The 13338-nt window shown below is 42.7% G+C and overlaps 1 protein-coding gene across 1 annotated transcript in view; it reads left to right on the plus strand.

The window, feature by feature from the left end:
* Nucleotides 1-13338, plus strand: part of HERC2 (E3 ubiquitin-protein ligase HERC2) — a 57274-nt gene that overhangs the window by 28478 nt on the left and 15458 nt on the right. Inside the window, exons 57-72 of the mRNA XM_028321133.1 lie at nucleotides 344-574; nucleotides 861-984; nucleotides 1443-1561; nucleotides 3162-3317; nucleotides 3999-4239; nucleotides 4626-4765; nucleotides 5651-5803; nucleotides 6918-7037; nucleotides 7113-7248; nucleotides 7622-7774; nucleotides 8309-8476; nucleotides 8614-8711; nucleotides 8831-8987; nucleotides 9447-9631; nucleotides 11222-11505; nucleotides 12184-12404. Coding sequence (XP_028176934.1) covers nucleotides 344-574; nucleotides 861-984; nucleotides 1443-1561; nucleotides 3162-3317; nucleotides 3999-4239; nucleotides 4626-4765; nucleotides 5651-5803; nucleotides 6918-7037; nucleotides 7113-7248; nucleotides 7622-7774; nucleotides 8309-8476; nucleotides 8614-8711; nucleotides 8831-8987; nucleotides 9447-9631; nucleotides 11222-11505; nucleotides 12184-12404 — 2686 coding nt within the window. The remainder of the gene's footprint in view (nucleotides 1-343; nucleotides 575-860; nucleotides 985-1442; nucleotides 1562-3161; nucleotides 3318-3998; nucleotides 4240-4625; nucleotides 4766-5650; nucleotides 5804-6917; nucleotides 7038-7112; nucleotides 7249-7621; nucleotides 7775-8308; nucleotides 8477-8613; nucleotides 8712-8830; nucleotides 8988-9446; nucleotides 9632-11221; nucleotides 11506-12183; nucleotides 12405-13338) is intronic.

The following is a 13338-nucleotide window of genomic DNA, read 5'->3' on the forward strand; positions in this document are numbered from 1 at the left end:
ATGTCTTCCAAAGTAATCCGATAAAGGCTTTAGTGTAAATTATTTTTATATTCATGTTCGCTCTAGAAAATTGACCCATCCTTTATTAATTTAGGTTAAGAATAACAATAAGAAATTTAATTTATAATATTCATTACATGTCAAATTGTGAAATTGTCAATACAGGTTAGAGTATAATCTTGGAACTGGAAGTACATACTTTAGAGACTCATTTCGCACACTTGTTAATATTGAGGAAAAATTCGCAATCACAGATCCCGCATCTTCAAAACGATCCGATTGCTTCAATTTCTTCTTGATCCTGTAGATGTTTATGAGGTTTTATTTATACTAAATATTTTAGGTATACTCATGGGGAGAAGGTGAAGACGGCAAATTGGGCCACGGCAATCGCATCACATTAGAAGTGCCACGGCTCATAGAATCTCTCTCTGGCGAGCGAGTAGTCGGCATCGCTTGTGGTTCGGCCCACAGCGCGTGCGTGACCGCGCGCGGCCATCTTTACACGTGGGGAATGGGAGAGTATGGCAGGCTGGGCCATGGCGATGACGTCACTCAGCTGGCGCCTAAGATGGTAAGTTGAAATGAGATTTTATGCAAAATCAAGGTGATCAATATTGTAAAAGTTCTGTTCTTCGATTAAAAAAAGGGTTTGGTGCTTATTTGGTTAGTAGAAGTTATAATATCGGATCGTAGTGTTAAAGGAATTATTCTAAAAGATTTTTTCGTGATTTATGTACAGTCATATATTTTTGTTGCAATATACCCTGTTTTACTACAAAATAAGACCACTAATTAGCTTGATGAGCAGTCGTCCGTACGAAAAAACAAACGCAAAAATATGACTTATGGTTTTTTAGGTGGAAGCTTTAGCCGGCCTCAGGGTAGTTCAAGTCGCGTGCGGGTCACGTGACGCGCAAACCTTAGCGCTGACTGCTTGCGGTAAGGTCTTCTCCTGGGGCGACGGCGACTTCGGGAAACTTGGTAAGTTTTAAACTATGAAAGCAGCTACTTGAAGCTTATCAGGTAACTTTAAATACAGAACATATTCGATTTTTCAAGTAAAAATTTTTCATTTCATGACATTATAAAAAGTGACAGATATAAACGCATAATGTGGCCTCTTTACATGCTGCGCAATTCTTTTATGTGCCGACTCGCTTATGCTCAATTTAATGCAATGCCATTTACATCTCAAAAATCTTTAGATCATAACCCGAGTACAGTCAGCATCAAATAGTGCGTGACACCCAATGTGGCCAAAAAGTTGACATCACAACCTTATTCTTAGCGTATTAAAGACGTGTTGCGAACTTTTTGGCAACTTTGGGTGTCACGAACTATTTGGCTGATTGTGCCTCCATTTAAATAACTATGCCAGCTTCCACAGTTGCATTTATTCCGTCCTGTGCTCGTTACTAAATGTACAGCTTTGAATTTAGGACGCGGTGGATCCGACGGCTGCGCAGTACCCATGAATATCGAAAGACTAAACACGCTTGGTGTCGTCCAAGTAGAGTGTGGAGCACAATTTAGCTTGGCGTTGACCAGGGATGGCGAGGTAAGTTATAATTTCATTACGTGAGTTAACTGATTCAACTATAAAGACTTTAAGAAATGATGAAAATTTTCCAATCACTTTCATCAACGGGGTTACTCCCTAACACCGTGTTCTATATTGCGGGGTGTATGTTGTTTCCGCTCACAGATATAGATATACCTAGATAACGCGAATGCACCTACTTCGCGTGTCCCGATCCCGATAAATCATCGGAATGAGCTGCCGCTGCTTACAGTCCACGCGCGTCTGTTGTTGCATGCGGACGGCCGCGAAAAGTAGAAAAATGCCTCAATGTGTGATAATTAATTGCAATAAGCCAAAAATTTCGAGCTCCCAAAGGCAAGGACATATTTCCTATCACGGGTAAGTTATTTTAATATTATATTAAGTGTTAATTCATTTTAAAACATTTTTTTAAGTATTCCAAGCTGTGGTTTCAAGACTGTACCTAAAAATCTATAACTTACCATTCAAAAAATTTTTTACGATACATTGCCGGGTTTGTTTTGAGCGTTTGATCTGACGTTATGTGTTAAGAGGCGATGTATAACGGACAAGCGCCACTGTCGCGCATCGCTTCGACTTCGTTGTACACGCAACTTCTCATTCGTCTGTCAAATTTTGCTACTAGTGTTGTTCGTTCTACTACTTTAATCAATAATCGATTCTTATCAAAAAAAAAAGAAGGTGATAATTGATTGCCAATAATCTTAAAAATATCTCTAGCTTCTCTTCTTTCTAATGATATATCACATGTAGTAGTTACATATTGAAATTCGTCAAAAATTCAAAGTTTATGGAAGAAAATTGAATAATAATACAAAATTCATCCCTATCGTTTATCGGATCGTGTCTAAAATTACCCTTTTGTAGTTATTTAATTGTGTTTTTTAAAAGAAAACTACATGTGAACTTGTCTCAAAATAAACTTAAACAGGATGAAATTAATGATACAAAAAAATTTATTATGTGTGACAACACTGGCGGCTCGAAAAATGCCCGCGCAGCAACGATGTAATTATAATAAGCAATCTGTTTTAGAATTATACATTTTTATTTAAAATTCAATGAAAATATTTATTTATTTAAACATTCCGTTTAATATCATTCGTCTGTATATCTCATTCGTCTGTGTATCTCATTCGTCTGTCAGATAATCGATGCCATTTCTGTGATCGTAGCGGTGCGTTGGGGCAACGGCGGTATCGGCATCTTTGAATCGATTACGATTTCCCGTCACTAAATGTTGGCTGTGACGTCACAGTAGGTATTAAAAAGTCGGCACGCTTGGTTTTAATACAGATCGTGTTACTTGCGTTATCTATGTATATCTATATCTGTGTTTCCGCTTATGTTAGCACTTTCCTTTGAGTGAGATTGAGGTGGATAAATCTTTATACAGAAGCTGCAATTGGGAATGACCTGCAAGTTTTTTTTTATATTTTCGATTTACCCAGTGTTATTTGTAATCCTTGCCCTTAGTGACAATTATGCTCTCCACCTAGTATTATCTGACTACATCTGTTACAAGTATTTTCTATTTACCGACAGACATGAACTTCTGCTGTTGATAAAAGTTAACCAACATACATATTTTTAGGTGTGGACATGGGGCAAAGGCGACTACTTCAGACTGGGCCACGGCTGCGACGCGCACGTGCGTAGGCCTACTTTAGTGGAGGCGCTGCGGGGACGACGCGTCGTGCACGTGGCGGTCGGGGCTTTACACTGTCTGGCTGTGACTAGTGATAATCAGGTGAGCGAACAAATTGCAGGGGACATTGCTCTTTATAGATATGGGGCAAAGATACTACTTTGGCCTGGCCACGGTTTTGACGCGCACGTGCGTAGGCCTACTTTAGTGGAGGCGCTGCGAGGCCGTCGCGTCGTGCACGTGGCAGTCGGGGCTTTGCACTGTCTGGCTGTAACCAGCGATAACCAGGTCAGGAAGTAGGAACCATTCTTCTTTATGGATATGTGGCAATGTGGCTAATTTCTTAATTTATTACCTATGAGATAAAATCATAATGTTGAATTTTCTTCCTCACTCTATCTTGAGAACCTCAAGTGAGGTAGTGACTTATACGCCGCCAAATATAGTCACTGAGTTTATTGTGCTACTTCTTCTCAGTTCTGGACCACAAGTAAGATATTGTCCCGAAACAGTGGTATTTTTCATGTTCAAAAATATGTGGGTAAAACACCTTAAAACATCTTTTGAGCATTTTGTATGTGTTTATTAATTGTGCAACGTAAATAAAATCATTAAACCATCGTAACTTAAATGTACGCTACCTGTAGTTTGGAGTCTAGACACTGTTCAGTTTGTTTATGTATTTTGATATGTAAATGACTGTAACCTGTATGTGTACTTATTAAATAAAAATAAAAAATGAAATAAAAACGCAGACTATTTAAATCGACTATTTACTCCTAGGTTTGGGCGTGGGGTGACAACGACCACGGTCAACAAGGCAACGGTACGACCTGTGTGAACAGGCGTCCCGCTTTAGTCGCGGGAGTCGAAGGCGTCCAAAGAGCGGCAGCGGGGTCATCGCACTCCGCCGCGTGGTCTGTCAGACCGTCGCAACACGCTGTGATAGATGAAACGAAGACTCCGCACATAGCTCCACTGCCGTTCCCTACGTTGAAAGACCCGTTGGGAGCACAGAGCCTTGGTAAGTGAGATTAAGAACTATGTCCTGTTACTGTAGAATTGCTTTTTTTATTCACAACGAGAAAGCTCTTGGTCTGCATCTCACCTGATTGAAGGTGATGATGAAGCCGGAGGTAGGAACGAGCTTCACCCGAAATCCTCAACCACAGAGATATAACTAAACTGTTAAATTCATTACAATATTGTCATGGGAAAAACCTCCTTGATTTGACAACTTGATTAGAAACTACTGCGAAAACTATAAATATTTGCTATTATAATATAATATAATTTAATATTATTAAATAGATCTTTTTTAATATCTCGATGTTTTTAGGCTTATTGTATTTGCCACCAAAGATAAACACTACATGGACTCCGTTTTATTACAAGTTATTTGTCGTCTAGGTCTGTATTCCGATGAAGCGGTAGTAGAAGAGCCCCAAGGGCCCAAGCCTTCTCTAGCGGCGGCTGCCCTCGGCTTGGAACCGCCAGTAGCAGTACAACATGCCTTGTCTCTCATATTGCTGGCTCTACATATTACGCAGGTGAGAGAAAAGAACTAACAGGTATAGCGCATAACAGAGTCAATGCCTGAAGGAGCGATGCATGGGAGCGGCACGGGACGGGTGATATTGACATATTACGATGTGACAAAACTACAGAATAATAATAAGTACTACGTACAGAAGTTTTACTTCGCGAAGGTATTTAAAAAAATGTATGCTCAATGTCATTAACAATATGGTGTAATTTAGCCTGTCTCAAGAGTCAAGCACCATTTCGTTGACAAACGTCAGGGATCGGCACTGCGCCGAAGCTATAGGGCTGACTTCGGTAAAATGATGTGACGTGAGATGCCAAAGTGCGGAAAATGGCGGAGGAAATACATGATTTAGCATGAATTATCATGAATAATATTAACTACTTATTTACCTCTCAGTGTCTTGAGGCAACTTAAAAAAGTACATTCTGTGTTTTTATTAATATTTAGGCTTAGTTAAATACTGCACAGTATTTCGTACACCATTTTCTTTATTTTCTTCCATCATACACAAGAATACGCGTGCGTGAGTCAATGTTCGCTCGTATGTGAGGCCTTGTCGAATAGTATCCTGTAGGTGGGCCATCGTGCGTGTTTTGTTTTCGATGTAAACTCGCGGAGATGAACAGGCCTGACAAAACACACAAGTCTGAAGCTCATCTGAAGTCTCGCTGACGTTTGACGTCACAAAACGCCTTCCCATGCCAGTCCCAGCGCTTAACTGAGTCAGTGCCTGAGCAGGCACTGACTCAGTTAAGCGCTAGACCAATATAACTTTGCTTAATAAATTAGATAGAAGCTGGGAAATTCATGAAGATAGAAGTGGAAAGGTTGTCAACATACAACAGTAGCTAAGATTTGAGTGTTAATTGTTTATCTTCGATTGTAGGCGCGCTGTCTCCTAGTCGAAGCCCTACGCGCCCACGAAGCTTGCTCGGCAGCAGTGCCGGTGTCTGTGGTCATAGACACAGAAGACGAAGACGTGGAGGCAGACGCCCGTACTGGTGGAGGGGAAGCCCCAGCGGATCGGGCTACATTGCCGGTGAGTGTCTTTAAAAAAACATTTGACATACGTTATCATTTCAGATTATAGTACTTCACTGTTGAACGTAGGTCTCCCAAGGAGCGGCTCAAAGTATTATCTCTGGTTGTTTTTATCCAGACGCTGTCAGCTATCAGTTTGTGATCGTCATTCCATTTGGTTAGATGTGTAGATCCTACGCTACACGCTTATCTTCGTCTTCGTCCGAGAACACTTTTGCTCCTTTTTACCTTTTGGAGATTCTTTAGTAGCACAGATATACGGTATACGCAAATAATCTGGGGGCACGGCAGTGCCCCCACCAAGTCGAGCAAAAAAGCGGCACGGCCGTACCATCCTTTTCTCGAAGCAATTCAGGCCATTTTCGACCGCCTGTAACTTCGTTGTGGATAAAACTAGAAGGCTGAATTTTCATTAGCTATGCAGGCATTGTAAAGACACGGTATATTTAAAATTTCATTCAATTTGAACCAGTAGTTTAAGAATTATAACGGGTCAAAGTTACTTAATTTTGTCACTCACTGACTGACTCACTGACTCACTGACTCACTCACTGACTCACCGATCATCAAAACTCTAAGGCACTTCTAGCAGACCTAGAAGCTTCAAATTTGGAATATAAGTAGTGTTTGGTGTATGAATCAAGGAAAAACTAAAATATTTGGGGGCACGGTAGTGCAACCGCCAAGTCGAGTAAAATTTTTCAATTTCGGTCCAGTTTTCTAGATACATAACTGCTGTCTACAAAATACAAAAAGAAATGAGATCCCATCAAAAACAATACTTGTCAAAAAAACCAAGTCTCGCAACTCAGTTGTTCTACGCATGAAAACACGTGTAAATTAAATTATTTAGTGCGATGGCCAAGTCAATATATTTATGTAAAACGTTAAAGATTTCCTGGCCTGGACTTGGTATTACATGGATCTCACAACTTTTTACCGTAGAACAACTGAGTTGCGAGACTTGGTTTTTTTGACAAGTATTGTTTTTGATGGGATATTTTATAGTTGACCATGAACTCATACATTTGTCGTCTAAAATCCATAATAAAATTATATCGTTGCGCGCAACCTAGGCCGGCCAATGTCTTACCAAGTAAATATGTTTGCAGAGTGGTGCTAGCAGTCCCCTGAGTGGATCAATATCATCTAGACATTCGGCTGTGATGTCATCAAGTGCTGTATCCGTCGCCGCTGCAACTATGACCGTTCAACAAGCTGAAGCTCCAAAGGTTGTTTATTGTTGGGTACAGATATGTTATTTTTTAAATTTCATTTGAAATAACATATCTTTGTGTTAATTTTAGATGGTGTTAGACGATTTCACATCGCAGCTGGGAGAATCAGATGCCAGAGCTCTCGTAGACTTATTAAAATTGGCCGCAGCAGGACGGATACCGGATGCCAACAATGCTGTCAAAATTATTACAGATGTTCTCATGGGTTAGTAGTATCACTACAAATCTTTTTAAATATGCAATCTGTGGTACATTGTAAGTCAAAGTCACAGTTGATTGTTTTTTTTTTTTGTTTTTTTTTTTAATTTGGGCATTTTTAATTATGGAATCTTGCTTGGTTATAATTTGTTGGAAATTGAATGGGTTAAAGTCACAGTTAAAAAATAGACTATTCAAATAGTACCTACAAATCGTCAAATATTTTGTTCATATTGCCTCTACATGTCTCATAATCTTTACCCTAACAGCGCTTCGAGACCAACTTTGGCAAGTGCTGAGAAGAAGCGCCGCAACAAACTTTGTCACCATTGTATTTTATTATTTGTAAATGACTGCTATCTTTCTTTTTTTTCCTCTAGCATTATGTGCCAGTAAGCCAGCAGTGGCCGACATGGTGGTGGAAGTGTGCGTGTGTGAGTTAGAAGAAGCGGCCGCTGGTGGTGGCCGCGCCCCGCCGCAACCAGTCACTGTGGACAGCCCACATCCTTATGCTGATGATACGGATATATCAGGTGGGTGGTTTCTTTTTGGTCGGTCTTATCAATGACGTTTACGACTTTCAACTAGCATTGAAACATTTTCTAGGCTGAACGTTCTTGCAAAGTATAGAGTGCTTCTTGTCTTAAAAAAGCTAAGATTATATTGCTCATGGCAGCTAGTTTTAGTCCCTAGGTGCCTGAATTAGAAAAGAGATAAGGACATAGGCGATTATCACACTGCGCCGCGCTCCGCCGCGGTACGCGGGACGACAGATTTAATAATTGTATGCTCATTTTGTATAGAAAACACGCGCGGCAATGACAACGCGTCTGCGCGCGGGATTTTTTATATGATATCACGCGGAACGCGGCGGAGCGCGGCGCAGTGTGATAATCGCCATATAGGCGGAATGTCGTCAACTTAGACATTAATGCATATATTCGTTATACATATTCGATGCATTCGCCGTAGCCGGCGAAGCTTAAAATTAGAGACGATGCGAATACCGCTCTGTTACTTCTTGCACTATAGTACACGTCATACTGACAATAGTTTCTTTCGTGTAGGCGTGGTAAAAATCCCGGGTGCATCGTCCTTACGAGTGGTGTTCGAGCAAGGTTGTTCCACGGAGCGACGCAACGATCCCCTCACGATATCGGACTCGACTGGTCGCGTACTGGCCACGAGGTCTGGCCGCGAACCCGTCGACTGGTCGCAAGAAATCATTGTTGTTGGTATGTAACGTTAATTGTTATTGCAATCTTAAGCTCTATTCTGAGACATTTTAAGTTGTAATTCAAAGAACGCGTCGTATTTATACTTATAACACAGTGAAAGATGATAAATTAGTGTTACCTGTATTGTTGACCAGGTGACGAATTGCGTTGGAGATTCACAAGCGACGGTTCAGTCAATGGATGGGGCTGGAGGTTCACAGCTCATCCGATACTTCCATCTCACTCTACTGTGGTAAGTAAATGTTGATATCTTACATGTCTTACGTATGTTGACATGAATGACTTTGAAATCCGTAAAAAAATAAATATGTATTGTGTGATTCTGAGTTCAGAGAGTGTTATTTCTTACAGGAAAGTGGGTCCGATCGTTACGTGTTATCTAGTCCATCGGTAGAGCTGGCCTGGCGGCTACTGGATGGTCCGCTTCTGGCCACCATTTCCAATGACCACCAGCTGGCTCCACGATTGGCTCAGGCTCTTGCCATTTGCGCTCAAATGCCTTCGTTGTGTAAGTACTTTTGTCTTACCATAGCTTGTTTTTATTTTGCTAGAAACAGTCTTTAATATAAAAAATATCAGTGATTGGTTGACAGCTATTTATATGAATTCAGAAGATCGAAATTTTGTATTGTACTCTTCTAAGTAAATATTTACATTACCATGTGACGAACATCGACTATGTGCTTGAAAAGGAGACAGCGGAACGGTCTACGACTCTACGTAGTCACCACTACACTGCATAGGTAGTGGTGCTATGCGAATCATACAAAAATAAAAGCTACGAAAAACGTGGGTTATCCTCCACTTCCTATGGCCCTACTAACCTGGCCGAATCAGGGGAGATGTGCGCGGAACTGCGGCTGCCTTGACCAGATAACCCTCCACCGCACCTTCTTCCCTTCTTAAAATTCCTTACTCGACTTTGTACCACATACGGCATGTATCAATAAGGTTTATTATCTTCCAGCATGGCGCGGCCGCGTATGGTGCGTGCGGCGCCTACGCGGCGTTGTATGCGGATTGGACGGGGAAGCGGGCCCGCCGCCGCCGCCAGCCCTGGCGCACCTTCCGCAACTGTTGCACACGCAGTATGAGCACGAGGAGCCCGCACTACGAACTGGAACACACCTTACTCATACGCACTACCTCAAGGTACGTAGCTAGATGAATATAGGAGCCGTGGCATGCTAAAAGAAAATAGCCTTTACTCTCTTTCAAATAAGACGTTTATAGCCAGACATAAGTCGTCCGTTACTATTGGGAAAAAAGCGTCTTATTCGTAAGAGAATAAGGTAGGTTTTCTCCCGGCGAGGCGGGCCCGCCGCCTGCGTTGGCGCACTTGCCGCAGCTGTTACACGCGCAGTATGAGTACGAGGAGCCCGCGCTAAGAAGTGGCACCCACTTTACTCATACACACATCAAGGTACGTAGCTAGATGAATATATGAGACGTGGCATGCTAAAAGAAAATAGGATTTACTCTCTTTCAAATAAGACGTTTATAGCCAGGCATAAGTCATCAGTTACTGTTGGCAACAAAACGTCTTATTTGTAAGAGAATAAAGTTTGTTTTCTCCCGGAGAGGCGGGCCCGCCGCCGCCCGCGCTGGCGCACCTTCCGCAACTATTGCACGCGCAGTATGAGCACGAGGAGCCCGCGCTAAGAACTGGCACGCACCTTACTCATACACACTACCTCAAGGTAGGCTTACGCCCGTTTTCACCATCAATCCCAAATTTTTAAGTGACCCCTATGCAAACAAAATTCCTGTTATGTTTTACCATAGGGGTCACTTTAAAATTAGTGATTGATGGTGAAAACGGGCACTAGGCTCCCAAACATAGATTGTCCTTCCTACCATCATTACGGGACAGAATATCGGCTGGTCCTCAAAAGTTGTGGAAGAAACTTCAGTCACAGTTAACAACCTCGAAACTATTAGCAAGATAGGTATGTAATAAGTATTAACTTGGTAAATCTTTGAGTGAATGGATGCTATATAATATAGAAAAAGTAAAAAATGTCTTACGTGTACTTAGGGCAGTAGGTATTTAGTTAGTATCTCTAAGGCGGCAAGGTGACAGCTTCAGCCATCATCATTAGGTAATGTAGTGGGAAACTTCAGGAACACGTCCCTCTGCATTTACGAAAGGCAAATAGAGTTTTTGGGCTATAGCACAGAATAATAATAAGTACTACGTACAGAAGTTTTACTTCGCGAAGGTATTTAAAAAAATGTATGCTCAATGTCATTAACAATATGGTGTAATTTAGCCTGTCTCAAGAGTCAAGCACCATTTTGTTGACAAACGTCAGTGATCGGCACTGCGCCGAAGCTATAAGGCTGACTTCGGTAAAATGATGTGAGGTGAGGTGCCAAACTGCGGTAAATGGCGGAGGAAATACATGATTTAGCATGAATTATCATGAATAATATTAACTACTTATTTACCTCTCAGTGTCTTGAGGCAACTTAAAAAAGTACATTCTGTGTTTTTATTATTTAGGCAGTTAAATACTGCACAGTATTAAGTACACCATTTTCTTTATTTTCTTCCATCATACACAAGAATACGCGTGCGCGAGTCAATGTTCGCTCGTATGTGAGGCCTTGTCGAATAGTATCGTGCGTGTTTTGTTTTCGATGTAAACTCACGGAGATGAACAGGTCTGGCTATAGTCCCTAGGCTGACTAGTCGGTCTGGGGAAGCCAAATAGTTATATTCATCTATTAATTTTACAGGAGTTAGCCTGGCTAGCATGTGGTCTGCGCATGGACACTCGTGTCTGCACTGGTCCCGACACCGCTCGATGGTTCAAGCGATACTGCCTCTGCATTCGGGCGGCCGACGCTCTCATACGCCGCGTTCCCATGCCGATGCCTTTCCTAGCTGATGTTAGGAAGAGATTGTCGGATCTAGGAGTTTATAACTCGGACGAGACGAGTACCGATGCACAGTATCCGTGGGAAGATAACACGAAGTTCACGCGTCAACACGACGAACAGTTGCTGCATTGGGTCAACAAGTAAGATCCTTTAATTACGTTTCGATTATCTATATATATAAAAGAAAGTCGTGTTAGTTACTTCGCTTATAACACCAAGAACGGCTGAACCGATTTAGCTGAAAATTGTCCGGGAGGTAGTTTAGAGCCAGGAGAAGGACATAGGATACTTTTTATCCCGTTCGAAATTAAAAAAAAGTCTGCTTATTTATTGCCATTGAGGCGGAACAAAGTTCGCCGGGTCAGCTAGTTATAGAAAAAATACATTTTTGTCACTGTCGCATTCAACCATAGCCAGTTGATACCACCAGTCAATGAGGGTTTTCGCGATTGAAAAATCCGCCAGATGGCAATACGTAGACGCGAGGTCCAAATGCTGCGTGAATGATGGAATTTGACATATCTGTCAATGTCATGTTAAAAATAACCCTCATTGACATTCTTCTTTTTAATATAGGTCTATCGTTTAACTCAGTCTCAATCAGTGCCTGAGGTATGGGATTAGCACGGTTTTTTGTAATGTAGCATCAGCGAGACTTCAAATTTGTATGCCTTGTCACGTCATAATATGTCAATGTCACCCCTCCCGTGCCGCTCACATACCTCACCTTTTATTGTGTTCTTTTAGACTAGAATTAGTTATCTGTTAGAAAAGTTGTCCCTAGAAATGATTGGTTTATGGTATCTACTCAATTCTAGGCGTCCCGAAGACTGGACAGGCTGGTGGAGCGGCGGCTCGCTCGGCTGCGCCGTATACGGCTGGGGCCACAACCACCGCGGGCAACTAGGCGGCGTGGAAGGAGCTAAAGTGCGGACGCCCACGCCTTGCCATGCACTAGCCACACTCAACCCGGTGCAGTTAGTGGGTGGAGAACAAACTCTCTTCGCTGTAACGCCTGATGGAAAAGTGTATGCTACTGGTACGTGTCATAGACTAAGTTCCAAGGTCAGCTTAGGTAACTGTCACGTGGGCAACTTGGTGGCGTAGAAGGAGCTAAAGTGCGCACGCCCACGCCTTGCCACGATCTCGCCGCGCTCAACCCGGTGCAGTTAGTGGGTGGAGAACAAACGCTCTTCGCTGTCACGCCTGACGGAATGGTGTATGCTACTGGTACGTCTTATAGACCCTTATATACTCTTCTTATAGACGTCTTATAGACTCTTATAGATCCAAGGACAGATAGGGTATCAACCATAACAGCTTGGTGATGTAGAGGGCGCTAAAGTGCGCACGTCCACGCCTAGTCATGCCCTTGCCGCGCTTACTCCGGTCCAACTAGTGGGTGGAGAACAAACGCTCTTCGCTGTGACGCCTGATGGAAAAGTGTATGCTACTGGTACGTGTCATAGACTAAGTTCCAAGGACAGATAGGGCATCAACCATAACAGCTTGGTGATGTAGAGGGCGCTAAAGTGCGCACGCCCACGCCATGCCATGCCCTTGCCGCACTCAACCCGGTGCAACTGGTGGGCGGGGAACAAACGCTCTTCGCTGTCACGCCTTATGGAAAAGTGTATGCTACTGGTACATGTTATAGACTAGTTTCAAACACAGCTAGGGTAGCTATCATATGGGCAGCTGGGTGGTATAGAGAGCGCTAAAGTGCGCACGCCCACGCCTTGCCACGCTCTCGCCTCACTAAACCCGGTGCAGTTAGTGGGTGGAGAACAAACGCTCTTTGCTGTGACGCCTGATGGAAAAGTGTATGCTACTGGTACGTCTTATAGACTAGTTCCAAGGACAGATAGGGCATCAACCATCACAGCTGGGTGGAGTAGAGGACGTTAAAGTGCGGACGCCCACGCCTTGCCATGCACTAGCCGCACTCAACCCGGTGCAACTGGTGGGCTGGG

This window comes from Ostrinia furnacalis, unplaced genomic scaffold, assembly GCF_004193835.3.
Source record: "Ostrinia furnacalis isolate ACB-3 unplaced genomic scaffold, ASM419383v2 OfSCF7471, whole genome shotgun sequence".
Taxonomy (NCBI): Eukaryota; Metazoa; Arthropoda; class Insecta; order Lepidoptera; family Crambidae; genus Ostrinia; species Ostrinia furnacalis.